The following is a 27891-nucleotide window of genomic DNA, read 5'->3' as shown; positions in this document are numbered from 1 at the left end:
TCTGCTTTTCATAGAGAAGGCCAGGTGGCAAATACAGTAAAAATGCTTTGGCTGTTCAGGTATTTGCTGGGCTATCAGCAATGTAAAAGCTGAATGTCCCTTTGAACACAAATGGAGTATGTATTGAACACTTTTTTTTCACTCTGTAAGTAATGCAAGAATTACTTTTTTTGTCTTTTCTGCAGGCTTAATTTTCTTCTAATTGCTACATGGAAGTCAGTTTAAGGAAGCTAGTATTGAATTTTCTTTTGAAGGCAATAGTTATACTTGCCACTTTTAGACCATTCTGTTTAAAACGGGAGCTACTGCCAAGAAAACTCCTCAGCTCCAATGAGTGTACTTTTGCTGATTTTCTTTTGATTGCTCCTGTGAAATATGCTTTCTTGTGCTCTGAGTCCCTCTGCTAGCAGTATGTTTCTAGACAGTTTGGAAGAGGACAATAACAATCCTGGAGGACAATAAAAAAGTTGCTGTGGTACCAGTGGAACTGAGCGCTGCGAAGGTGGGTCAGCACTGGAGTACAGCAATTTGTTGGAGTGGCACAAGGAGCTGATTGGTGTGGCCAAACCATAGCACTTCAGTACAGAGATGATAAAAGGAAATGTTCTTGAGTAGCTTCTGCTGTTTGAAGTGCCCTGTTAGATATCACTGTGCCAATAGCCTAAATTGTAGCTTTGAGCAGCTTTAAGTGTCTTGGATAGGCTGGTGTAACAAATAGCAGCAGTAGAAAGGCTGCAGTGTCAAAGATCCCAGCAGCAGCCTCAGCCTTGCTCAGCTCTGGGGTTGCTGCTGAATGCCTGCTCCTGCCTGCAGCTTGACCTGCCTGGCACTGAGGGTGTTTCAGCCAGAGCAGGAGCAGAGCACCTGGTGCTGTATCTGTGCCCTGGCAAGGTTACTGTCACAGATTCAAGTGCTCTGTTTGGATATTGGGTGACTGAGCTGTACCACCTGTCTGGAGTTACTGCAGGCCAGCTCTGGAATTTCTCAGTGTGGGAAAACTTGTCAGTTTTCATTTGCTGCTTCCCAGTTTGAAGGATTTTGTGCATTTAGCTGTATTTGTTCAAGGGAGAAGTGAAGGTACCTGGATTCTCATGATGACTCTAGCATAGTGAGAAGCAGGAATAATAGTAGTATTTTTCTTAATTCTATAACAGAGCCTGAAGGATTTGGAAAGCTGATGGTGTCATCTGAGGGAGTATCTTGCTAGTTTGTTAAAAATTGGATAGACTCTATAATTTCAGGCAAAAGCATAAGATGAAGTAGCAGATATACTGCTGAAATTTTATAGTGTATCTTAAAATGACAGTTGTTCCTGAAAATAAAACAGGAACTGTTTAGGAACCTGGAACAGGTCAGTTTAGGAACAGGAACCTGATCAGTCAAGGTGTAGCATAAAAACTGCAGGAGGTTTTGATAACGCTGACGTATAGGCAGAGAAAGCTTTGTTGGAAATGTATTTTTAGAATAAATAAAAACCACAGTTAAAACCTTGGATAATTTACAGGCAAACTGGACTGAAACTGCCTACAATTAGATATGGATTTGCTATCTGTTTTGTTTTCTGGTATGAATGAGTCTTGGTATTTTTCGTGATGCCAGAAAACCCTGTATAAGATGCTAACCATGACAGCATGAGTTAGCGACTGACTGTAGCAGGAGGATGAGACAGTAACTAGCATTACTGCAGACATTGCTATTTTCCATAGTACAGCAGTTGAACTATAAAATACTTTTCCTAGACTTCTGAATGTGACTTTCCTAAATGAAGGCAAAAGAGGAACAGCTATTTAAAAGACAAATCCAAAAAGTTTTGTCTTTTTTAGGGCTGCAGCAAGAGGACTTCTGAAGTTTCTATGTAGCTACTTAGATAAAATTATGAAGGAGAAGCTAGAGCATAGCTAGTGGAGGGAGTTTCATTTTCCTGTTCTCTTTGGTAACTTTTAAAATTTTTGTAAAAAGAAGTAGCAGTTCATTAATACTTAGCATCTTTAAAGTTTCTTAGGTGTTTCCTTCAAACCTACAGAATATACAAATAATGTTCTCAATTTGGCAACAGAAGTTCAATAATCTTTTTCCTTTGCAAAACTTATGTTTATTGCCACTGAGATATTCCATTTATTTGGTCTCTCATAGTTCTCCATTTGAACTGGTGTTGGTGTTACCCCCAGTGGCCTGATTCATGCAGCTCCAGTCTCAGAGGAGTGCAGCTGGACAGTGTTTCCTTCTGTCTGTGCTGTGCGTGCTACTCATCCTCTTCCAGCCCTTCCTGTGGTTTCGTATGACTGTACTTCTTTTGCTGTTTCCTGTGCCTAGCGCATGGAAATGGCTCACCAGGTTATGCAGTCTGTTTCAGAGGGAAAATTCCTGTTCTGTTGAAAATTGAGGGTTTATAGTATGCATTCCTTTAGCTGTGCCACTAAGTTGCATTTTATTTCCTTTGAGGATTAGGGTCAGGAAGTCGTTTCCGGGTGTCACCACCTGGCTGCGAGTCCTCCCAGAAGTTCAAGTTGGATAGTTCGGTACAGGATGTTCCTCTGAGTTGGATGTGTGCCTTCCTACCTTGAAGCTACCCATTACTCATGCCTGTTGGCTTGCAGTGGCCTGGCCACACTGATGAGTGTCTTTATAATTTACTGTGGGTGCTTTTACAGAAGGTTCATTTGAACTGCAGCTTGCATACCATTGTAAATGCCTTTGTTTTCCCCTGTCAAAGCAATACCTGCTTGAGAGTTTTGTGTTAATTATGACAGCTTCTTGTTTTCTTTGTAACTTTTTAGTATTGAATTAATTTATATGTGGTTAAAGTTTTGTATGTTGGACCCTTGTTTCAGTGGGATGAATATCTTCTTGCATCTTTCACCCTTGCTTTCAATCTAAACAATTTTTTTGGCTATATTTTAGGAAATTGTTGCCACTTTACAAAGAATGAGATGATGAAAATTGTGTTAAGCTCTTAAGGAAGCATTTAAAGTGTTTGTGCTTTAAAAGGTTTGATATATTTTTAAGTGTGCATTTTCTATATGTTACCCTTTAAAAGAACCAGTGCATCCAGTTCCAGACTCTACCCAACACATATATTTTCAAGAAGGGCATGCAAGAATATGGGTCTTCATAAAATAAGCTTACCTTCTAGCTTTTTAAATGGATTTATTTTCTTTTTGGTATCGTTATTGTCCTTGTTATTCTTGTTTCTAAAGTTCAGACTCCTCATTGCTTTTCTGCATTTGTGCTGTAACTTCGTGCTACAAATGCTCTAATTTACTAACTTCTTTCATTAACTTCCTTTTTCATGGTAAGCACTATTTTGTTTTTGGTTGTTTTGCTGAGAAAACAGCAGTACCATATTCTATTCCCCTCTGGGGGAAAAAAAAAAAAATCTATACATATAATAGATCCTAGTGAATAAACCCATGGCTAAGGAAACATTTTCTGAGGCATTATTTTTTTCTTTTTTCCTTTTAGTTCCCGGAATGGATGGTGGTGGGTTAGCTGATGCTAATCTGACGGATTCATACTTTAGCACCAGCTTCATTGGCGTTAATGGATTTGGAAGTCCTGCTGAAACCAAGTATCCCATGATGCAGGTAATAGCAGTGATTTGTATAATGTTTCATTAGTTCCCGTGTTCTGGTGTTACACCAAAGAGGGAAAAGTGCTCAAGAGGCAGGACAAATGGAGCTTTCTGGAATGTATCATCTTGTATGATATACAGAGTATATATTCACTTTAATTTTGCAAATGGAAATGAAACAGTATTATTGCTTTAAAATTAATTTGGTTTTATTTGCACTTACCTGAGCTGTTGTGTTGAGCTTTGCTGCATACATTAATTCTGTGTTAGGTTTCTTTTCTGAGTGTGACTTTCTACACTTCCTTTTAGGCTTGTAGCTTTTGGTAGCCTTTTGCTAAGTATATAAAATTCAGGTTTTAAGACTTTTCAAAGACCCAAAGTCATTGAAGGAAAATATGAACTGTCAGACCTGAAATTACTAGGCAAAACTTTCAGAATTTTTCTACTCAGACTCTGGTGGTGGTATGTTGAATTCATATTTAAATCTTCTGAAATGTTTCCTTGTATTTATAGTGTTCTGTAGAGGTTGGCATAGGAACTCCCATGAAGTGGAATTTATTGTGTAGGTAGTATTGTGGAAAATTTGCAACAAAAGTCTGTCGTATTTAAAACCTAAATGAGTATCTCTGAATTAACCCACAAAGTATTACAATAACTCCCTCAAAGTGTTATGCATTTTAAAAGAAGCACAGTCGCTGAAAGAAGATGGTCTGTCCTGTAGTAAACAAAGCAACTTCTGGTAAATGAGAGAGTATGAGTCAAACAGTTCACACGGAGTCCTGACAACAACTCTCTTCTTTTATATCGAGGAAACTCTCCTTGTGAGGTTACTTTGATCTCAATTGTGGCTGTATAATGGATTGAAAAATAACTCAGCAAAAGGTGGGAATTAATTAGGTGTGTTCCTTTTTTTTCTTTTGGTTGGTTGGTTGTTTTTTTTACTGCATGTTTTCAAGGAGACTGGATTTTCTTACTCGACAGAAATGCAGAAGTATAGAAATGCTTTCTTGACAATTATGCATGATTTAAAAAGAAAAAATTTAACCTCTGATTCCAAAGTGTACTATTGAAGCTGACAGTTACAAATTTTTGTATAACTGAGGTCCTATAATTTTAACACAGAGTCATTATGTTTTGTATCCTTAAACTGTATTCTACAGAAACACTAGTGTCTTTCTAAACACTAGTTTTTAGGTATAACTGTTTCTTCTAGAAAGACAGACATGCAAATAAGGTATGCATCTAACATAAATGCTCATGGGATTTTTAAATACTTTACTAATGCCTGAGATTACAGTCAAGGCATTATTGTTTCTCTTTGGGAAGAAATCAATGTGCCTCTTGCCCATTGGAGGACAAGGAAAATTACTTTGGAAGTAGGATTTTATTAGTGTTGAGAATGTGCTTACAGGCATCAAACTACAGTTTGAAAAGCATTCCTGTATTGATTTTTTTTCCTTTGAATCCTGTAGTTTAAGTTCTTGTTTACATAGGTAATGCTGTCTGTTTTGACTGTGTGTCAGCTTGTAGGTTAAGTACATACTGATGAAGTTCAGCCACATGGAATGAGATTTTCTGTGTCATTCAGCCCTATGGAGAGCAAGGCAATGGAAAAATTTTAGTGGGTTTGACTTCAAATAATACTAGTAATTTATGATTTGGAATACAGACTTTGAATCTGGTAGATTGGTTATTGTGTCAAGGATCTACCTCTTGCTTGCTTTCTCTGAAAATTTGACAGATTTTGTCAGTTGATGAAACCTTTGCAGAACTGGTTTATATGGATCCACTGGAGACTTCCTAGATGTTAAATAATTTCCCAGAGATGTAATCTGCACTGACAAGTTCTAGCTTGAGTACATTTTTGTAGTTGCAGCTCTGGCATAATCTAGGCCTTGACTGAACTCAGAGCAGGAACACTGATCAGCTTCATTTCCCTCTTTCCTTTCTTCCCCTTCAGACTGAAGCAGCATGGAAGTGGATCTATATTTAATGAAAGAGCTGTATCTGTGTTAATTAGTGCAGAGGGGTGGGTGAGGGAAAAGAAACTTATACTGTGGGCTTAGAGAAGCTGAGCTGAAGATAAGTAAAGAAGAAACCAGGAAAGATTGAGCAAAGGGACTGAAGTAGAAAGGAGATCTTGGTGGGGCACTCACAGAATGGGGACTGGAATGGTAGAAATACAATACACAGAAACTGAAAACAAATTTTCATAGTGTAAAGGTGGGACAAAGTAGGGTGGAGAGAACAAATCCATGTTCCTATTTCTCTCCAGGTTCTTGAATCAGACTGAAGATGCTAAAAGTTTAGTGTTCTGCCATCAATGAAACATCAGATGTCTACTGTGAAATAGTTCATTAACTCCCAGTTTTGCTTTTGCACATGGAAACATCGGTTCCATCTGAGTTACTTTGTCATCTCTGGTGAATCTGTGTAGTTCACAAATAGATGCAGTGAGGCTCTTCTGCTAGTTTTTTAAAGCTGGGAAATTGCACAAACATGCAAGAAAACACACTAATAGAAAAACAGTAGTAAGATGCAGCAAGATGTTAGGAAATGGTAAGTTTAGGTTGCTGTTGCAGCCTTGCAGTTATATTTAGAGGTCATAAGGTTGTGTAATTTTTTTTCAGTGGGAAAATTATTAGTGGGACTTACTTAGAACACAAGATGTGTGGTACATCCATGTGTATTGAGCATCTGTTTGATACTTGATTAAATGTTCATCATATGGTTCTGTGCTTTATTCCTGCATGCTGTTTGCATCCTTGTGAAGACTCTTAGTTGGCAGTGCACTTTTGGGTACCATTACAATTATTCCATCAAACTTCATGCAGTGCTTTCTGTATGAAACAGGGAAGTAGTCTAGATTTTATGGATGCATAGGATAAAAAAGGATGGCAATTAAACAATACTGCAACAGTGCTGGCAAACAAGAGACCTGAGTTTTTGAAACTAATCTTTACAGTTGGAAAGTCAAGAATGCAACTTATGACCACCAGTAAAATACTTGGTTCAAGTTGCTTAACTGATCTCACTCTAGCAAGGATAGTGAAAAAGTCAGTCTCTTCAGGGTATCTCTCATTTCTGTTACCATGAAATAATCTTTCTGCTGTCCTTGTTTTATTCACTACATATCTCTCAACATAATCGTCAGGTATTCAGTTGATGAGTTGTCTTGACATTCCTATCTAATCTCCAGAATGTGTTTGTCATGTGCAGGGCATAAAACAGGTTTGTTGAAAAGTGTATGTGGTTGCATGTGTTTGGGTTATCATAATGCATGTATAATGGAACCGGACTGCATCAAGCAAATCTATATCAAAGTTTGCAGTTACCTCATTTTTGTGTGCAGTGCCTGAGCTCTAAGACTCAGTGTTAAGTAAGCAGCAGAAGGGAGGAAAGTGGATTTTATCATGATGAATTGGGAGTGGATGTGCTGCTTTGACCATAAACAATGTATATGAATAGTTGTCAGCATTTCTGTAGAATGACTATTTCTGACTTTCAGATTTCATTTATATCTGTGGAAGAATATTTTACAAGATGTTGAGCATATAATTGGGCTTACATTAGTGATGAAGATGCAATTAAAGGCAATATTCTCTTTGCAGTGGGGAAAACAGAGTAAAAGTACATGGCACAGCTCATAAGAGGCAGGATTTTTGAAGTGATTGTAATTCTTCCATTTTCTTCCTTTCTGAAAAATACATCTTTGCCTCATCCTTCCACTCCTCTTAGTTCAAAGGTCTTTGCTGATGGTCAACATTTCATTGCCCCCATCATCTTCTGTTGTTACTTAGTTTCCTATTGACTAATAGTCTTCTGTCCTCACTGGTTTGTGTTTTCCATAAGACTGTTTGTTTCACGTCTCTTCTTCCCTGAATCTGCATATGCTTTCATATGTTTCAAAACAGTTTTGTTTTCCATCTTGCCAAAGCACTTTTTTTCTGTTTTCCCCTTCTCTCAGTGATACTGACTGCAGAGCAAGCCTGTGCAACACGTGATCCACAGGCTGCATGCTGCCCTCAAACCTGTTTTTTTTCTTTTTGCCATAGCAGCAACTGCCAAGAGACAGTCAGAAGTGTGGTTCAAAAGGCAGCTCACCGCTTTTGGCTTTCCCAGCAGTGAAGAGGCAGGAGCTGGCTGGCTGGGATGCCTCTAATGCTTGGCTGTTTGCTCAGTGCATGCCACTTGGTTGGCTGGTGTCACTGTTCCTCTGGCATGAGTGCTGCCCTTTGACTAACTCGACCAAAGATGCAGGTGGTGTGGAAAGAAGCTTTAATAATATTGTGTTGGGCTGCTGAAAGGCTGTTATAGCAGAATGAGGCAGAGAAGTAATGATGAATGTTAAAACTTCTCACTTTTTATTAGAACTGAGCAGCTTGGTTGTAAGAGCATAAAACAATGGAAGGTGCCTTCATCCATGGTGCTTCACAGGAGTCTGGTTTTCTTTATTTTGATGAGATGAGATTTTTAACTACGCGGATTCCATTGGTCTGCAGGTTATATAGAAAGGAAGAATCTTAAGTTCTCAGTAAATAATCTTAATTGAAATAGGAAGGGAGTAACAGTCTTCAGCATTAAAATTGGCAAGGCCAAGCAATGGAAAATTGGTTTTGCTTGCTTTCACCAAGCAAATGTTGGTTTACTAAGCATTCTTGAATAGCCTGAGAAGTAGCAACCATGCTTACTTCAAAGCCTTGCAGCTGAATAAACACAAAGACCTTTGTTGCCATTGCTGCATCTGCCAACAGTCGAGTAATAAAACTCTCCTTATAGCACAGAAGCTTGTAAATGTCTTCAGTTTTAACTGTTGAGAGCTGAGTGGAACTACAGATGTGCTATTTTAAATATAAAATTATGCTGTTGTTTTCATAATGCTTTCTGAAGAAGTCCAGTTGCTTTCGTTTCAGCTGTTGAATTGGTCATTCTGTAGATGGTGTCATGTGTGCTAACTGTCAAAGACAGGTTTTAGATTTTTTAAAAAGAAAAGCAAAAAATATCACCCTGTGTAGGTCACAGAATCTGACAACTAAGCAAGGTCATAGCCAAACAAATAAATCTTAATCTTTTGCAGAATGACTGTTTGTACTCCAATCAACATTATTCTGAAAATTATAAAGAAATATTATGAAATACAATTCCAGTAAAACAGTAGTAAGATGAAGAGACTGGATTGTGACATACTGCAAAATATTTTCAGGTCATATGCTTAGCACTGTGGAATGACCATTAGGAAAATCCTTACTTTTTCAGGATTAGGGCATGGAATATAGAGAAAAAGAGGAATAAATATGATCTCTTACATATTTTGGAGAGAAGAAATGGCAGAGAAAAAAAAGGAGAACCAGTCACTTCAAGATAAGTGTTATAAGCTATGTAAAACTAGATCTAATTGTCTGCATCAAAGTTTTATTCATGCTTTATCTTGATGAGAACTTTGTAATATACACTTGAGGGAGATGAAAGTAAAGCATACTTGCCTTAAGTGCAGCTATAATCTTGGGGTTTGTTACTGAGTATTGAAGGGTGGAGGCAAGGTGGTGTGTTCCTTTCAGAAGGTGGGAATGTTTGTTGTAACATTTCTTTTCTTAGTGTGCTGCACAGAGGAAGTGGACTGCCTGAAGTAGAACATTCCTAAAAGGTCAGGGGTGATCCTTCCCTTCTGTCCAGCAGTGGTGGAGTCACACGTGGAGTGCTGGGCTTCTCAGTACATTAGAGACAGGGATATATTGAAAAGAGTCCATTGAAGGGTCACAAAGAGGATGTGGGTCCTGGAGCATCCCTCCTGTGAGGGAAAGCTAAAACAGAAACAAATTTTAACTTCCTGTAAAGGGAGAAGGGCAGGACGTATGCCAGCCATCCTAGTTGAATTTTGAGTACTGTTTAAAGAACCTCAGCAAATCATAGCAATAGGCAGGTAGAGAAAAGAAGTTTGTGGAAATGAGTGTTTTACTTGGTTATCAGAAAGTTGTCTTTCTATATTAACTCCCATAAGATAAAAGCTCGGATGTAGTAAAACAGTCTGAAGTTCTCATATGTGTGTGCTTACATTCTCTGTCAGGCCTAATATTTAATTTTCTTCCTTGTTAATGGTTGCTTTTGCCTTTCTGGAGCTTTCATCCCTTGGGCTTGAGGTGCTTACAATCTTCTTGAAATTGAGTTTGTATGAAAAATAGTTCAATGTCATTAGAAGAGGTTGATAAGGGTTTTTTAAAATCAGAGCTGCCTTCAAGAAAACACAACAAACAGCACTTGTGTGTTCTTCTAATGATTTTTTTTTCTTTCAAGATCTTTTTGGTAAAAATGACATACAGGAGTAGCCTTCATTAAGACTAAATGCATTTGGGTGGTGGCAGAAATCTTACTATTAAAACAGTTTAAAAAGCCTTTACTGATTACATGCAGGTCTTCCATGAATAATGTTAAGGTAAGAAGCTTGTGCATGTGTAGTAAAAGTGAGCAAAATGAAAAATTCATGAATGTGATGGAGGTTTCTAACTATTCAAGGTGCAGGTTACAAGCAGTTGTTAAGGCAAGGGTTGCCCAAGCTTTGGTTTTTCAGAAAGCTTGTGTGTGTAAGATATGTTTGCACCTTGAATGGGAACTTGACTTTGTAAAAGCACAGCTGATGCTCACAGGTTTGGGTTGCACTGCTCTTTCAGAATCCAGAACAATATGCTCTGTTGCAGTCTGCCTTGTGTGCACTGTGTGTTCTCAGTGATTGTGTCAGCCCAGGTTTTCATCATTGCAGGCTCCTGTTCCCATTGAAAGTCTGTTGGCTGAATATTTAACTCCTGTACCTGAGGATGGTGATTATTGATGGAATAAAAGTGCTTTGTTCCATGTTTAACCTATGCATTTAACCAGCTTTGATACCAGCACAGTTCTCAATATCATATTTATTCTTGTTTCAAGAAATCATGACCTTTTGCATTAAAGTTATTATTAAATCTGGTATTATAAGTGGACATTAATACTATTTTTATCTTCACCTGCACAAATCTTGTGCAAATCTGAAAGGTTCCCTTTAGGAAATTTCTTCTTAAACCCCATTGTTTTATGAGGATCAGTGTGGATGTCTGAAATGCCAAAAAAACCATGCATAATAGGGATGCTTTTAAAATTTTTGTGACAAACTATTCAACTTCTTTCCATTGCTTAGGAAGGGAATATGATGTATGATTACTTGAGCTACTATAATATTTTGGTGTATGTTTATTCTTATTTTGATGATTGTGAGCAATTGGATGAGTGTCCTTGAATTTGAACAAAGTTTGTCAATTTAGTGTGTGCCTCTCAAAGCAGTACCTTGTTTTGTAAAAATAAGTCGACTTTGTTTCATCATGCCTTTTGTGTATAGAATTGTTTATCACTTAAGCAGTTAGTGACGTATGTATTGTCTGGTCAGTATGTTTAGGAGAAAGAGACAGGTGACATCAAAATACAGAAAGAGCACATAGCAAACAGCTTGAAGTCTTGAAAAAGTTGCAGATTTATGTGCTATTTATGTGTTGTAAGCATTCCACGTGAAAGCTACTTTACACCATCTATTCCTTTAGATACAGGTTTTAAAAGCAGCAGCTCCTGGTGATGTTTGTGATGCTCTGAAAACTGCAAGTGATGGGAGTCTTGAATTGCAGTAGGTTTACAGTTCTACCATAATGGATATCACTCCCGCTTCTGTTGGTTATCCTCTGTTGTTACCAAAATTACTCCAGAATGTTGATCTTTGTGGTCAACAATTAGATGAAATGGCAGTGAAGTAAAACATAGTAAGCTTCCTGCCATTTGCCACCAACATTGAGACTGGCTATGGAGAAATATAACGGTAAAGAGCAGCTCCAGTGACCAGTTCTGAGTCAGTCTGTGTCTAGACTACTAAATGAAACATGCCTGGAAACTTTCCTTGATGCTTAGGGCCAGCTGGCACAAAAGGGCCTGTTTGTGCTGGTGTGTGCTCACCCACTAAAGCAGAGTCTGCATGCAAACTGTCAATTTGAAGGGTTCTCAAACCTTTTCACTGCTGAATAGTGCCTTGAAATTGGCTGGGAGACTCTGGGTTGATGTGGGCCAAAAGCATGCCAGGGAGTATTTTAACAAATTAGTGGTTGTCTCTCTCAGTGATCAAGAACACTTCCTGACCTTGCCTTCCTTTTCTTCTCACACTTTTTCTTCCTGTTGGGGAGCTGGTGAAAGAAAGGTGAAAGAATAAGCAGGAATAAGAAGACACTTTAAAACTTCTCTATGAAAGAAGCAGTAGCTCTTAGAGCAGCACTGCTTCACTTCAGTGAAGTTTGTTGCTGGCTGATATCTCTAGAGGAATGCAGGAGAATCGAATGGAACCTAGGAGGAGTGTTAAAAGAGTTTCAGATGTCCTGCTGACTTGGAGGAATCTGATGTTTTGCTGAAAGATCTCAAAAGGCTCTTTTATTTTAAAAAAGAGTCTATCAAATATTTAAGTATTTTTCATTGGAGAAGTTTCATGTCATGGTGATAGTATTTTAAAGGGAGTAGTTGTTTCAGGAATGCAGTGTGAAAGACTGCTTTAAGGAGATAAGTAATTGTCTTATCTAATGTTTTCACAACATGCAGGAAGAGAACCATAGGCTTGGTCGATCCTCTTCATTTAGAAGAAGTTAATGAAGATAGTGTTTCATTTGAATATACAGTAACTTTAGGTTTGCATTTCTGTTGTGCAAAATCCTTTATTTTACTAAACATTTTTGTCAATTACAAGTCTGTTTGCTTACTGTATTTACTAAATGGGGAATGAGCACAAGTTTCATAGGCTGTGCTTAAAACTTTCTAAAGGCGATCCCCGTTGCCCTCACTTAATCTGTTAAGGCTTTACTTTACATGTACACTTTCATCTTTTGTTTTTACAGAGGATGACAAATAGCAGCAGCTCCCCTAGCCTTCTCAATGACAGTGCCAAGCAGTATGCAGGCCATGGTAAGTATGTTTCAAGTAATACATATAAAAGTATGTTGGCAAATTTGAGAGATTGACAAAACTGAGGCTTAAGGAAGTGCTGCTTGTTCTCAGATTATGAGATGCAGCAAAACTTTATTTTTTAACAATGATGTAAGGAGCTCATAAGTTTTTAGCTTTCTCTTTGCTGTAGGGGAAAAACTTAGTCATTATCAGTCTTGTCACTTCAAGTGAAATGTTAGTTTGGATATCCACTGTAAAACACTGATAGCTTAAGCATTTTTGTTGCTTCACCATAGTATCCCTTTTTATGATGCTTCTTGGGTAAGTTACTGTGTGGGATTAGTGTACAGGTGTTTTCTGTTAAATTTAGGTGTGTGGATTTTGTGAAATGTCACATAACTGCTGATTTTTAATAGCTATTCAGTTTTGTCTTGCAGGCAGTACTTTGCCTCTTATAATTTTTTTTCCTTGCTATAGGAACATGTTTTATATACATGGTTTTCAGCTGAAGAAAATGTCTTGATAGTGGAGGCCTGTGTACTCACTAAATTATTGTGGAGGCTGTATTGAGCTTTGTAATTGGCTCTTCAGAATCGCTACAGATTATTCAGCTGTGGCTGTTAAATTAAGTTCTTTAAAGAAGAGGGTACTGCTCCCTTATGGCAAGGACATACATTTAAAATAAATTTCTGCTTTGAAAATTGCTGTGCAAATTATGCTAGAACTCCATTTGCATGTCTGACCCTGCAGCTAGTCTACTTACTAGGATTATAATTTAGGCATGGTAGTTACTACTATAAAATTAACTTTCTTGAAAGACAAAATTGGTGGGTATTTTCTAGTATTTTCTTCCTAGTTTATTTCCAGTAGGCTCTGAGATTAACTCTGCTTCTTTTGTCCCACTGAACAATTAGCAATTCAAGGCAGTGGAGGTCTCCAGTTCTAAATGCAGTCAGAGTTTGACTGTGGCAGGCCAAATAGTAATGGTGACGCATGTCAAAGAGAGAAAACACACCAACTTTTAGAAAACATTTTAAATTTTGTCATATCTCAGATCCTTCTCCCTCCCTCACCCTGGCTCTGCCAAGCAGTGCTTCATTTGTAGAATTGCCCTTTTAGGGAATACTTATTGTTGAACAAATGCAAGACAAATTCTCTGTTAAGAAATTAATGTTGAAGAAAGTGTTTCATCAAAACACCAATGCTTACAGCTGGCAGTCATCTGCCAATTTGACAGTTTTAGCCATGTAGTTTGGAGTTTTAGGTTGCATCTGTGAATGTTATACAGTTTGTGACATATTTCAACGCAGAAAAGATGAATAGGAACAAAGAAAAAGCAATAAAAAGTTAATGGAATGTGGACTTCTGCTATCCTTGATTCTGATTTAAATTTGATGTGCAGAACAGTGACAGGACAAGCAATAGTCACATCATTATTTGTAAGATCTGTTAAACAGAAGATTGCTAATATCAGGTAACCGGAGATCATAGAGTCATAGGATCTTTTATGCTGGAAAAGACTTTTTAAGATCCAACTGTTATCCCAGCGCTGCCAAGTGCACTGCTAAAGCTTTTCCTCAGTACTACATTTACACAATCCCCCTAGGGATGGTGACTCATGCACTTGCCCTGGGCAACCTCTTCCAATGCTTGTCAGGCCTTTCAGAGGATCTCCTGGTGAATTGGAAACATTGCAATGTGTCATCTACAGGGTTAAAAATGACATGCAAATGTAAGGAGCGCTTAGAACAGGTTTTCTGATCAGATGAAGGCTGTGAAATGTTAGGTAGCCTTTAAATAGTGTCAACAGCAATTAAACATACTGAATTCTGTTAATGAGCACCATTTCCATTAAGCAGTTGCACAGAATCTAATAAATGCTGGGAGTTTTAGCAGTGTGATTGCTAAACTTAGCTTTGCCAAAAGGATTTTTTCCATAAAGAAATAAGTTAAAAAAATGAAATTTCTTTTAGTAGCGTATATATGTGTAACACCTTGGTTTTACATTGGTTTTATAGATCCACTAACTTCACCAAATTCATCCTTGTTTAATGACTTTGCTGCCCTCAGCGTATCTCAAAGGAGGAAGGTAGGCAACAACTAAATCATAAGTAGCATATTTATGTATGAGTTGACAGGGAAGAAGATCTGGAATAACTTGAAATACTGCATGAAATAAGGATAATTCTTCTGATGTTACTAGATTTATTTTAATGTGTTGCTGCTGATATAAAAAGGATTTTACTACTTCATTTTTGCTATATCAGATCAGACTGCTGCTGATAAGAAATACTCCAGGCACTTGTAAACTGAAGTTTATAGAATATGAAACTTAGTATGTAGCCCATTGAATTTGAAAACAAATTATTTTTATTCTAGTGAGGGACATGTGATCTGCAAGCCTTTATGGGAGCAAGTTCAGAACATGTTAAGAATCAAGTCTCCCATTTATTTGTACATAATGTGATAATAATTAACAGTTTGAAATGCATGCAGGTTAAAAGACACTGTTATCATTGGGAAGCGAGGGTTTGGGTTTTTTTTCCATCCCTCTAATTTGTATTGAGAAATCTTTCTTTTGCTGAGGGCTAGACAGCATCTTCAAACATATCTAACCTGCAGCTGTGGAAGTTGTGGTGTTTTCCAGCTATACACTCAGAGGCTGAAATAAGAGACAAAAATTTGATTACATGAGAGTTTTGTCTCATTTTCATGAACTGTCACTTACCAAAACCAGACATTATCTTATCCCAACCAATTAAGTTTTTTTTTTCACTGATGACTTTCATGTTCTCTAGTTATTAGCCACGTTATCCTCAGCTTTCATGTAGTAAATAATGAAAGCAAGCTACACCAATATGTTCTGTGTTATTCCTGCAGGTGAAGATTGAGCTTAAAGATAATTGCTATAGTTAGTCCATCACACTGTTTTTTAAATATAAATGGGGTTGTTGAACATTAATTTTCTAATATAATGATGTCTCCAGACTACATGGAGTATCTGCATTGCTCTTTTCCTTAATGCCAGTACAGTGTGCTGAAAGTTGGATGTAAAGAACTAAAAATGTCTTGCTTATCCACTAGCCAAGGCTGGTAAAAATGAAAAATAATTGTACATTCCTCCTTAACACAGGCATTGAGAGCCAATATATACACATGTGTATGTATACACCTGGGTGTAAATTTTTGCTTGTGTATGAACCACATGCACCAAAGAAAATAAGCTGTCAGATGGAAGTACTGCAAGAATGACTGCTGTCTCTGAAAATACTTCGAAGTTGAGCAGTACAAAGTGAAAACAAACCAATTAATGTTTGCTTGTAAAGCACAAATACCTCAAAACTCAAATAGTATTTCACAGTGCTTTCTGACTTAATGCATTCTTTCCTCAAGAAAAAGAAGCAAATTAAAGCACTGGCTGCTAAAATAGTATTAAGAGTAAGTTTTAGCTGTGAAATTGATTAACTTGTTTTGTTTTTTAGTTAGCATTTCAGCTATAACTGGCATTAATTGAAAGATGTTTGTATTCTTCTTTGCATATTAATTTTTATTTTTGTTATGACTGCTATTTTGTAACGTATTATTTTATTGAAGGTTGTTAAGTACTAGTAATGGGGAAGTTTTGATAAAATACTACTTGAGCTGTGTAAATCTAGGCATCCAGGCTCCCTCTATAGTCAGCACAGGGAGATGAGTAGTTTAAAGAAACATCTGGCTTTCTCTGAGAAAAAATCTTTGGAAGTGACCAGATGTTGGTGATTGCTTTAAGTGGACAAAAATTTATGACTAAAGTTATGAGAAATTAATAAGTTTTGTGACAGACTTTTGCTACCAGTCAATACATTGCAAGCAGTTATGATGTAGTTTTGATATATTTTTAGTATTTTTATTACAATATTCAAATTGTCTGAAGTGATTTCCTTAAAAGCACTAAACACTTGAGAGCCAGATATTTAAAACCTTGTGTGATTCCCCTCTACCCCATTAACTGGAGTTTGTTTAGAGCTCGAACAATGGGGTTTATTAGGCCACTGCTTGGTGCCTGCTATATAAAGGGAGCCTTGGTGACTAGTTCAAATGTATGTGTTTACAACATCTCCTGTTTGAAAAAGTCTCCATTATCTTACTAAGAGCCCAAGTCTAAAGTTTTGTTTGTTCTGAACTAGCTGGCAAAACCAGCATTTCCTTCGTTTATCACTGACTTGGAGGACAGATATAATACAGTCGTGGTAAGTGAATAAAGAACAATTGCTTTCTTTTAAAGATATCACAATTCTGATTTGTAATATTTTGAAGTATTAAGTTATTTGGAACTGTGTAAAACCTGCATGTTTGTGTTGTGTAAAATGAATAGTTTCTGTAAAAGCATGTACTATGTAGTTCTGTTAAGCAAGTTTATTGATTGTCTCTGGATATTGCTGATCATGTTATGCTGGCAGCCCTTTAATAATGGGCAAGCCATATGGAGAAATATTCGAGATCAATAAAATACTAAACATAAGTTGATGATTGTAATTCTGAATATCCATACTTTTTAATTAGGCAGTATTTTTGAAGCTAGTTAATATGACTGAGCTGTTTAATTTGCTTTTGATTATTTGATATTTAGAGCCATTCTACTTTCTGTTCAAAAAGTAAACATAGTCCTTGAATTTTTATGAACATTCTTGAGATAATTATCTCTGTGTAGAAATTATTAAACTGCATTTCAATTTTAGATTTCAGGAAAGCTAAGATTACTGTTTAAAGACATTTTTATAGGATACTTAAAATGAAATCAAAGGAGCTAAGTATTTCAGTAGATGGAGCCTTGGTGGAGGTTCTGTCAACTGTAAAACCTTCTGGATTTACTGTCTGGTTGTTGTAACTCCACATGCAGTAAGACAAGCAACCCTAAAGTGAATTTCCTATAAGAGATTTTTAGGTAAGTATTAATCTACAATGCGCAAATAGGATTTGTGAAGCATGGAACAAAAGCTAGAGTTAGTAATAGACTAACACCCTTAACCAAGAATAATGATGTCATGCTTATTTCATTTTTTGTCTTCAAATACATGTTATTCTTGTTAAAAATAGGGTGGCATTCTGAACTTGAATTTCCTGGATGTTTTTCCTGAGTTGACTTTAGCCGTTATCTAGAAAAGTGCTCCTCTCTAAACCTGAAATTATCTGTTTGGAAAAGTTCTTGCTTTCATTTTGGTGGTTCTGGTAAACAGTTAATAAAAACTTATGTGACATAACTGATCAGAATCTGCTGTCAAGGACATGACAGGTTAATGCACTAAGACGAAAATATATTGTGAAATGTTTCTTTAGAATTGTTCTGAGACTGTTGCCACCAATCCAGGCTAAAAGGTTCCTGTACTTGTCACTGGTCAGCCTTACAGGATAGTGAAAAACAATTACTTTTACATTTTAATTTTTTTTTCATACCTTCAATCCTCATGAAAACTGAACTCTTAAGAAAAGTTTTTAACACTGGCTTATTTCCATTTCATTTTTTTAAATTGTTCAGTCATACCTAGAGGAGGTCCATTAAGGTGAGAATAACTTCAATTCACAGGCTGCAAGGGTGAACTAATTGCTGTACTGAACACCTCTATAAACACAATTTTTGTGCTGCTTTTTGTGGATTTTCAAGAAATTTTTTTCTTGAATGCCTTCCATTGGTTTTAGGTGAGTAAAGGCAAGGACAAAACCTCTAGATTAGAAAGGAAAGTATAAAAGAGATTATCTGAATTCACCCCAAACAGGGTGCAGCTGTTGAGTGCCATCTCTGGAGATTTACAGCAAGGTAGACTGGACAGCAGACTTAATTTACTTTGATCAGCAGAGATAAATGTGCATAGAAAATTATTTGAAGCAAAGACGACCTATAAGCCTAGTCTGCATAAATGCAAGCTTTTTAATGAGTATGACAAGAGTTTTACTTCTCAAGTTAAAATAAAACAATAAAGATAACTTCAGGTCCTGTAGATATTAAATTCTTAAGACTTAAATGGTTGCTATTTTATTTTTGTGTCCTGCCCCCCATCTAGTTTTGTTACCTGTTGGGAACCTGTATTTCTCTCCAGCTTCCTGTTTCAGCTCCATCTTGGCACCTCTGATACCTGATCATTATCTAGTTCAGTGGTGTTCATTGAAAAGCTCTATGTGCCATGTCTGGTCTTGCTGAATTTACTTTTAATGAAAATGTGTCAAGACAGTTTTCACCTTTCAGAGCCTCCTGCATACAATGTCAGAAGCACGAATCGTGTTCTGATGAGTTCAGGGGTAATGATCAAGCATCATGTCACTGTGTTTTGAGACAGAATTATGGCTGCACAGACTCTGTAATGTACCTGGGCTAAATTTATATTTCAAACCTAAATTTTTCCTTCTGGGATTTATACACCCGTACTACAATAATAAAACATTATAGTTGGTGCTAAAAAAAGTTGTTGCAGCAATGCAGAAGGACTGTGCTTTATGAGAAGACTAATGAATGTTTGTAGGTAGTACTGTGGTCTAAAATGTTTTCCAAGAATATAATATAATGTAATCTGCTTTACATTTTTTCTTGGAATAGTTATTGGAGTTGCTCCTTGGTTGTATGCTCTTGCTATCTTAGATATTACTGTTTGGATAAATGTCTTTTTCACTTCTAAGTGTGTCATGGAAGAGTATATTACTCGCTTTTATTTTTGTCTGTGAATTACTGATCATTATGATCCATAAGTCAAATTATAAAAGCATTTCCCTTTAAAAATTTGTAACACTTACATTTTGCTGCCTCATCCTTTTGTGTATTTGAAGTCAAATAACTTCAAATTTAACTGATAAACTGGATGCATTTGTTTACATTTGCAAGCTTTGTTTGATTCTTGCTATGACAAGGTGTATGTAGTCTTCAAGAGTGATTTGCAGTAAAATAATAAAAAAAATTAAACTTATGCACACATTAGTTGAAGGCACTGTACAAGTATTTAAAATTGCTAGAAATTTTGAGATATTTTAGAAATAGCTAGGCATTTTTAGAAATCGTGCCTATTAAAGACCAGAGTAAAAGCTGCATCAGTCTTTAACTCTCTTATTCTCTTGTGCACTTTCTGTCCTATTAAAAGAAACCTTTAAACATTAAGAAAATCTGTGTTTTGCCTATGATGCTTAGTAGTGGAGTTTTTGAAAGTACACCTTGGGGTGGTGGTACTCTGACAAGTCTTCACTATAGTTAGAACTATCTGCTTTAATGGTGGTAGGAAAAATTCTGCTTTTCCACCAGTTTACATCAATTTGAACAGAGGATATGAATTTCTCAGTAAAGAAGTTTGTCGATATAATTAAATCCATGCCAGGATTTGAAGTTGTGGTAATTGATACCTCTTCCCAGCATAACTATGCTGCAAAATTGATGAGAAAACATTTGACTGAATTATGTCAGTTCTGCTGCTTCTGAACTCTTCAAGATTTTCATGCCTTGAGCATATCTACTCATTAAATAAAATTTTTTAGTATGTTAGCCTGAAGTTTCACTTGGCTATGGTTTAACATGCTTGATATAGTGCCTGATCTGTTGCATCTCTAAAATTTGTTTAAACCAAGAAATTTTTATTTTGCAATGATCAGATGCATTGCTCTAGAGTAAGACATGTTTCCATGCCAAATGTTATACTTGAGTTTTCTTGGGGTAGAAGAATACATCTTGTTTCTCTCTGTCTTCTACTTTTCAGCTAGTGAAATTCTGACCTCAGCCAAACCCAGGTAGTTTTCATGAGCAATCTCGATGGAAGGGTGTCTAGTCTGTTGAATGCATGTAATATCAATGTTTGGTATTTTAAACTCCAAACTTGTTAAGCATTACAAATATTAGCATAGTTGTCTTTTTTTCATAAGGGAAAAAACCCTCCACCCAAAAACAAATACCAGCCTGCCACACAATTATTTTTAGGCTGTTGACCAAGCCCCTATTCAATTTTTTTTTTTTTTTTTTTTGGATATCAAAAGTTAAAACATTGGTTCTGGCCTTCAGAAGCTGAGATACAAAAAAACACAAGCGTGGTCTGCCTGTCTACCAGTTCCTGCTGGTTGTAAAAAAAAAAGGAAGAGTAGAGGGTATTTTGGTTAGCAATTAACCCATTCCATGTGAAGAGGTATTGCAGCTTTATTGGCTACAAAACTTAAACAGCTTAACTTCACTTAAAAGACATTTTTTTTTTTTTCATATTAAAAGTCTGTTAGGATATTCCTGGTGACCATAACTCATTTTCAGGTGTAGCACTTAACTGGATTCAGTAATACACAGTAACAGAGTTGTATTCAAAATTAAGGTACTGCTTAGCTGATTGTGCCTGTAAAGGAGCTCAATGACATATTGAAATTCATATCTATGGTTTGGTGTTTAGAGTACTGGCTTATTCCAGCTTAATCAATTGTTGAGTGAAAGTAGCAATAAAGACATCAAGAACTTCTATTTTGGTTTTAGTTTTAAAGGCATGATAAAACAAGAATTGCTCCTTTTTTAGTAGGTTAGCAGCCTAGCTGAATGTTTAACCTCTTTTTCTAATGGTCTCTTTGCCGTTAATTAAAAAAAAATATTAGACCTTTCAAAAGTGAGCATTGAAATTTAAAATTGTGTCTCACATAATTTTGGTAGTCCAGTAAGTAGTACAAGAAAAGTGTGCGTTTGTGTAGCTTTTTAAAATTTTCTGTCTGAGGATGTAGTATTTTTTTTGTGCATGTAGATGCAGTCAACTCATTGTACAACAGATGAGCCCTAGCTAATGCTACTGTGATACCTTTTAGCTATAGTAATTTAGGGTAATGCTGCTTCATTTAACCTGTGATGGAGAGGGCTTAAGATGGCTTCTATTTGGTTTGATAGTAGAAGCACATAGACAGCATTGCCATAGCTCAGACTCTTCACAATACGTTGAAATGCAATAGCCTGCTCATGTGTTTGTGTGCTAGACTTAATTGGGTAGGTTTTGGTACTAGGAAGGGCTTGTAAATCTAAAATTCAAAGCTTGCTAGAGGTAAATGCATTTTAAGGAACAGAAATGTAATTTGGGAGCTGAGTGATCCTAAAAAAATAAGTTGCAGTTCTTCAGGACAAGGGAACTTTGCAGTTGTGTAGCTTGATTTGTCAGTTTATCTAACTTAAATACTGCATGAAAGTCTTTATAGTTTGAATGTTTGTAGATATTTTCTTGCTTAAATTTATTCCTCTGGGATAGCCATGGAACATCTTACACTAGAGGTCAGTTTAATCCTGAATTAGAAAAGGGAAATGTGATATTGCCTGCTGTCCTTGAAAAAGGAGGAACTAGGGACAAAGACACTGTTACAGCAAAGAGTAGGAAGAAAATAGAGTTGCTGAACACATTCCCAAGGTTCTTGCTGAATGAATGAGAGCCAAGTAATTAAACTGACTTGAGGAATCCTTTCTAGCATGGGCTAGTGAAGTTAAATCATCATTAGTAGTGTTCTCATGTGAAGATACTACTTAGGAGGGACTTGTTTCTGGAGTGTCTCTCTTTTGTTTCAAGTGGAATGTTTTTTGGACTTTAGGGGTTTATCTTTACTAATAAATGTGCCAACCAGTAGGCTCTTGTCATTAATTGCTGGCAGCAGCTTGGTTCTGCAGGGCAAGGATTATAATTATTAGCTATGGTTGAAAATGCTTGCCCTTCTCACCGTGGGGAAAACTAAGCTGTTGCTAGCAATTAAAGGTAGTTAGCTATTCCCTGCCTCATGTAAACATGCAGCCAGTAATTACTACACCTGAAAAGTTTTTTTACCTCGTAGACTGTAGGGAATGCAAAAACCCAAGTGTTTTTGTAAACATCCAAGAGAAATTGTCCCCAAGCAGAAAAGTTTGGTTAATTAGTCCAGATTGTCATGCCCTCTGTGTTTTAGGTAGATATATTTACATACTTATATATATATATGTTCAGAAATGATCAGTGGTTGATGAGTTCTGACTCATTTTAAGGTGAACTGTTTGTGTTGCTTTATTTCCTGCTCTGTGTAGAGGTCAGGGCTATAGGAAGGTTGATACACTTACTGAAACTTCTCCATCTATTTGTTTTCCCTTCCGTTGAATCTGTCCTCTTGGTAGATACTGTTTCTGGTTACCTTTAAATTCAGATTGCATTTCTAAATCAGATCCAAGTTTGCTCATTGGGAACAAGTGTTATTTAGAATGACATTGGTGCACATAGACTAAAATTTATTTCCAAATGTTAATATTGTCTATTCCATCTTCTAATGTCTAAAGAATATCTTGACCTAGTTAATCCCCTAACGTTTTACGATAAGTAATGAAAGGAAAAAGTGTTTCTTTAGACTCATCTAGTGCTTAATTTGATTTTTTATTACAAGTAAGTAAAGAACTACTACTACTGGAACATGAATTCATATTGTCTCTATATGATCTTTCATAAAGTCTAGAATACAGTTTCATCCTGTTGTCTGGAATCTAAACCCTGTTGTGACCAAAATAGCCTTCTTCCAGATTTGCTTATTTTCTCTTTTGTTTTGGTTCTCCTTTTCAAAGTATTTGTAGATGACCAGTTACTATGGAAGATTAGAAGAACCCTTTGTGAATGGAATTATGTTTGGGCACTGGTTGGTAGTCCAATAGTCTGAGGCAGACTGCACCCCTGCACTTGGTAGAGCATAGAGGGAGGGAGAGAGAGAGAGGGGAAAGCTTCCAGGGAAACTGTTACTCTTCATTATATTGTTTCCAATAGTTGGCCTAAGAAAAATACATACTGTATTCAAACAATGCCCGAAAGTGCAATCTTGCTTGAATGTCCAGCATCTCAGCTCTAATGGCTCTGCAGGTTAGGATTTTAGTAGTCTTTCTGATTTACTGAGTGGTTCTCCAAATAAACAACTAGTATTTAGATTTACTATGATCAGATGTGTGTTTGAAGTGCAGGAGGACTTTTTCCTGCCCATCACAGATTTCTAATTGGTGTGCTAAAATTCAGTCTTGTTTATTGTTACTAAGTTTGGTTAACTCCTCCATAGAGTTTGTTGCCTTTGCAGTTCACAGTCTGTGTTGGTATCCTTGGATGTTTTTTTCGTTTTGTTTGTGGATTTTGTGGGTTTTTTGGAGGAGTTGGTTTGTTTGGGTTTTTTTGGCAAATGATGAGGTACGGTTGACTCTAATGAGTTTTAATTCTTTCCAAAGCTTTCAGCCTAAAAGGTTCTGGGGAAGTAGAGGAGAGAATCTATTCAGGTTTTGGTTTTGCGGCCATTTTATGGTAGTTTTGTCCTGTGTTTTATAAATTATTTCTGTGTGAGTGGGAAATGTTCTCCAGTTAGATTCTTGCTTTGTTTCCTGAAGTATAATTTGTAAAGTGTGTATGAAGGTACATATTGCTAAGATTTCTAAGGTGCCAGGTGAAGTAGATACCTGAATAAAGGTAAGTTAAGCTTTGATTACTTAGAGTGCTCTATATTGAGCTGATAGTTGCGCTGTCACATAAAAATGCCCAAACAAAACCCCACAGTGAAATTAAACCAGCCAACCTCTGCAATTTGATCCAATTGTTGATATAATTGGCGTAAAAGGCCCTGGTCTAAATATGCATAGATGCTAAAATCTTTCTTTTGGTGATATTTACTATCTAGGTAGATACACATAGGTTTGAAAGCACAGAGAAATCTTGAAAACTTCTGTACATTACCTGTTTGAAAGTATTTAACAGATTTTCGTTTTTATGGTGTGCCTTTTGAATTTAATGTTCATATCATTCTTTATACATAGTTCCATTTGTAGAGATCATTGCCAATGTAGTAGAAATGTCACTGTTAATGAGGTGCAAGTAATTCCTACATGTTAACTTCCTCAATGTGTTTTATTTTCTCAATTTTATGACAGTTCCCAATGCATTTGTCATAGTAATTCTTGTCTGTTTTCACTTAAGACAGTAACTGAAGTTATTTTTTTTAAGTACTAACCCAAGCAGAAATGTTTTTCTCACTGTTCTGCTGCAATTGGCTACTCAGTTTTACCTGATTTTTAAAAGCAGATTTTTCAGGAGATGAGTCGTGGCAAATTTAAATTTAAATTTTGTTTAGTAGAAATTTCAAAGGAGATGTTCATTATTATGATGTGATTGAAGGTATTTATTTTGAAAACATGAATTTTTTAAAAACAATTTCTCATTTGGACAGAATTTCCAAATTTATGTACATATTTCAGTGGCTGACTTCTAATGGATGGCTTTGCTTACAAATAATTAGTAGTCTCTGAAGTTTATTTTCTTTTAAAATTTTTTAAAGCATTATTTATTGTAACCAAATAGTCAGGATTGAAAGGAAACAGTCTCAGTTAAATTTTACTTGCAAATTGTTTCCTATTCCACCAATCCAAAATCATATCACAGTGCAATACCTGTTTTAGTGTAGCTTTAGATGAGGGTTGTTAGGAGTGGCCTGGTTTCTCTGCTTCTTTTTCATAGCCCAGGAAGTATCGACTGGGAATGCTGGATGAGAGGATAGTTCCGGTGGGATCAAAAGCAAGAAAATCAAAGAACCCTATTGGCTGTCTGGCTGACAGGTGTAAAACAGGAGTACCCATCAATATGGTTTGGTGGAACAGAGTCACAGAAAACAATTTACAGGTAAAATTATTTTTTACTAGTAATTTTTTCCGTATTTTGGATGTTTATTTTCAATTCTGGAAAGTGTTAGAGTTACTCCAAGTATGAGTTAAGATCAAATATTTATTTTACATAATTGACACAGTGGTCCTCTAAGAGTGATTTGGAGATATTTAATTAGCTTCACCCATTGCTGAGCTGTGTACTTTACTTGATTTTGGTATAATCTGAGGAGAAGGAGCAAAAGTAATAATTTATTGTATTTTAAAAGCAAACAACCACAGCCTTTAATTTTCCCCTGAGGAAGATTTTTACTGGTAAAATTAGTGATTGTTGTTAAAATGATTGACTCAATGCAAATAGATGATGCCCTCAGTACAGAATTTGAAGACATTGCTATCATGAAGTATGAATTGCCATCAGGAAGTATAAATTCTTAATTTTTATGTTTGGATAGTTTATACTTCTCAACTTGTTTTGAGAAGTGTATGCTACTCTTACCATTATTTAACTTTATGCCTGAATCTTCTTCAGCTCTGTAAGAGGGGAGTGGTACAGGTGGATTTGAATATCTCTCTCCCTAAGTAGTAGGTAATCCTTGGGATGAAAATGAAGGATAATTCTAGCCTAGGATGAATCTGTTTCATGTCCCTTGAAGTGGAATTTAGATGGAAATTATTACAGTGATGGGAGCTGTGCCACTGCTGCTAATACTGTTTTCATCACTTGTGTAGTGCTTTTTATTCCTCAGAGATTGCTATTTTAGTCTTCCTATGACGGTGATGTTGTTTTTAGTGTTTTCTAAGTGAATGAAGTGGGTAAATTGGTAACAGACCTGTAATTAGAGCTTGTGGCACTTTAGGATTTTCTTTCAGTTCACTGAATTTCTGCCATGTAAGGGCCAACATGGCACTTGTACGAGCTCCTTTCCACACTGATACTAGTTTTGTGTTATTTGATGTTTGGACATCTCTGTGTTACTGAAATGAGCAGTCATGGGCAGCGTGATGTAGGCAGCATGATGCTATGTTGGTTAAGGACATTTGGACCTGTCTTGGCCCTTTTGCTGCTGGGGAAGCAGCATAGTCACTGAGGGAGAAAAGATGAAGCTTTAAGGAAACATTGGTAGAAGGACCAGGTAAGCTTGAAGGACAGTGGTAAGACCCTGTGAGGAAGTACTGTTTTGAAGGGAAAGAAGATCGACCAACTCAATTTATTGTGTGTATCTTAGAGTGAATGTAGGTTGTTATTAAAGACAGTTGTTTTGAGAAGAGAGAAGCAGAAATCTGGTTTTTAGTTTTCAGGTGGACATTAATGGGCAAAAAAAAGTCCTGTTGCACTCCTGTCCTCTGTTGGTTTCTTGCTGTACAGTGATGCAACAAGCTTTGTTGTTAATCTACTCCATTTAGATTAGACAGAAAAGGACTTTATGCTTTTGGAGGCTGGAGAGGCAGGGGCCTCCTCAAACTTGAAGCTTCTTCCCAGGAGCAGTTGTCTTCTCAGTGCCTGTGCACTCTGGAGTGTTGTTCAAAGTGTGGCACAGGGAAGGAAGCTCAAGGTCCCCACGCTTTCTGAGGTTGGCAGTGTTTGGGACTGGCTGCAGCGCACATAGATTTTGAAGGGAACAGTTCCAGGCTCCTTTGTTGCACCAAAATCCTGGCTACATAATTGATTCAAAGTATGTGTGGCTGAAGATTTAGATTTTGTATTACATGATACACTTGTGTTGCTTACCATGGAGATGTGGGCTTTAACAAAGCATGTATAAGCACATGTGGTGGAAGTATGAACAGAAGGATGTGCCAGCCATAATAAATAGAATTGGAGGAGAAACAGGAGGGATTGAAGAGCAACTGTGAAGTCCGGCAAGACTGAAGAAGGAAAGGTGTTAAAACTTGCATTGTAAAATAATTAAACTGTTACTTCTGCATGGCTATGAATTTATAATCCCAATCTGTTTTGTTTACATATGGTATTACACTTAAATGATTGAAAGTGAAGTCTACAGAGTGAATTGTACTCTGCATTAAAAGAAGAAGAAAAAACCCAAATCAAAGTTTGTTTTATAGTGATGTATCCTACCTTTTATTAGGAAATGTCCTGAGCTACTATACTACCGCATGATATATATTATAATAGCAAATGTAATCCTCCTTAGAATAGTAGGAATTGATATATTTTAGCTATACAGATTAGTTATTATTCACCATCAAAACATAATTTTTTGTTTCTTGAGCAAAAATTAATAATAGAAATTAAGTTTTTCAAGCATGTTGCATTAGGAGCAGAGACCTCTAAAATTTTAGATGTTTTTACAGTACTTCAAAGGATTTTTGTTAAAGAAACATGAAAATATTCCAAATCTAATTTTAAACTTTACTTTTTAGTGAGATCTACTTGCCAGTTGTAACAAGACTTTGCTAATAGCTTTGTCTGAGCCTGTGGGCTGGTTTATAAACCAATAAATCTTTAGTCAAGTAATTTTACCCAGTTTTAATTAAATTGACTCTTAATTCTTCTGTGAGAGCAGTAGAGTAACATAAATAATGGTGTTGGCAAATTGAAATTTATTAGAGCCTATTGTTGGAGTGATGTGATGACTTGTCACAGTAATTATAATAATGTAGCATGTTACACAAATTCAATGGTGGGATAGCAAGATTTGCTTTGAAGTCCTTGGCAACCTCCCATGTCTTCTGGGTTGCTCTGACATCACAAAATGCATATTTTTCTGAAGTCATGGCTCACAAGGAATATTTGGAGGAATTGCAACAATGCTCTGTAAAGTGA

The 27891-nt window shown here is 36.5% G+C and overlaps 1 protein-coding gene across 5 annotated transcripts in view; it reads left to right on the top strand.

Moving 5' to 3' along the window:
* PAN3 (poly(A) specific ribonuclease subunit PAN3) overlaps positions 1 to 27891 on the top strand; it is a 79814-nt gene that overhangs the window by 10298 nt on the left and 41625 nt on the right. For 4 of the 5 annotated variants that reach the window (XM_064716802.1, XM_064716818.1, XM_064716792.1 and 1 more), the window contains exons 2-6: positions 3463 to 3584; positions 12460 to 12526; positions 14527 to 14597; positions 16675 to 16737; positions 24961 to 25122. In XM_064716802.1, coding sequence (XP_064572872.1) covers positions 3463 to 3584; positions 12460 to 12526; positions 14527 to 14597; positions 16675 to 16737; positions 24961 to 25122 — 485 coding nt within the window. The remainder of the gene's footprint in view (positions 1 to 3462; positions 3585 to 12459; positions 12527 to 14526; positions 14598 to 16674; positions 16738 to 24960; positions 25123 to 27891) is intronic. The other variant, XM_064716823.1, reaches the window with a different exon arrangement.

The sequence above is a fragment of the Zonotrichia leucophrys genome, chromosome 1, assembly GCF_028769735.1.
Source record: "Zonotrichia leucophrys gambelii isolate GWCS_2022_RI chromosome 1, RI_Zleu_2.0, whole genome shotgun sequence".
Taxonomy (NCBI): Eukaryota; Metazoa; Chordata; class Aves; order Passeriformes; family Passerellidae; genus Zonotrichia; species Zonotrichia leucophrys.
This window is presented reverse-complemented; position numbering and strand designations above follow the sequence as displayed.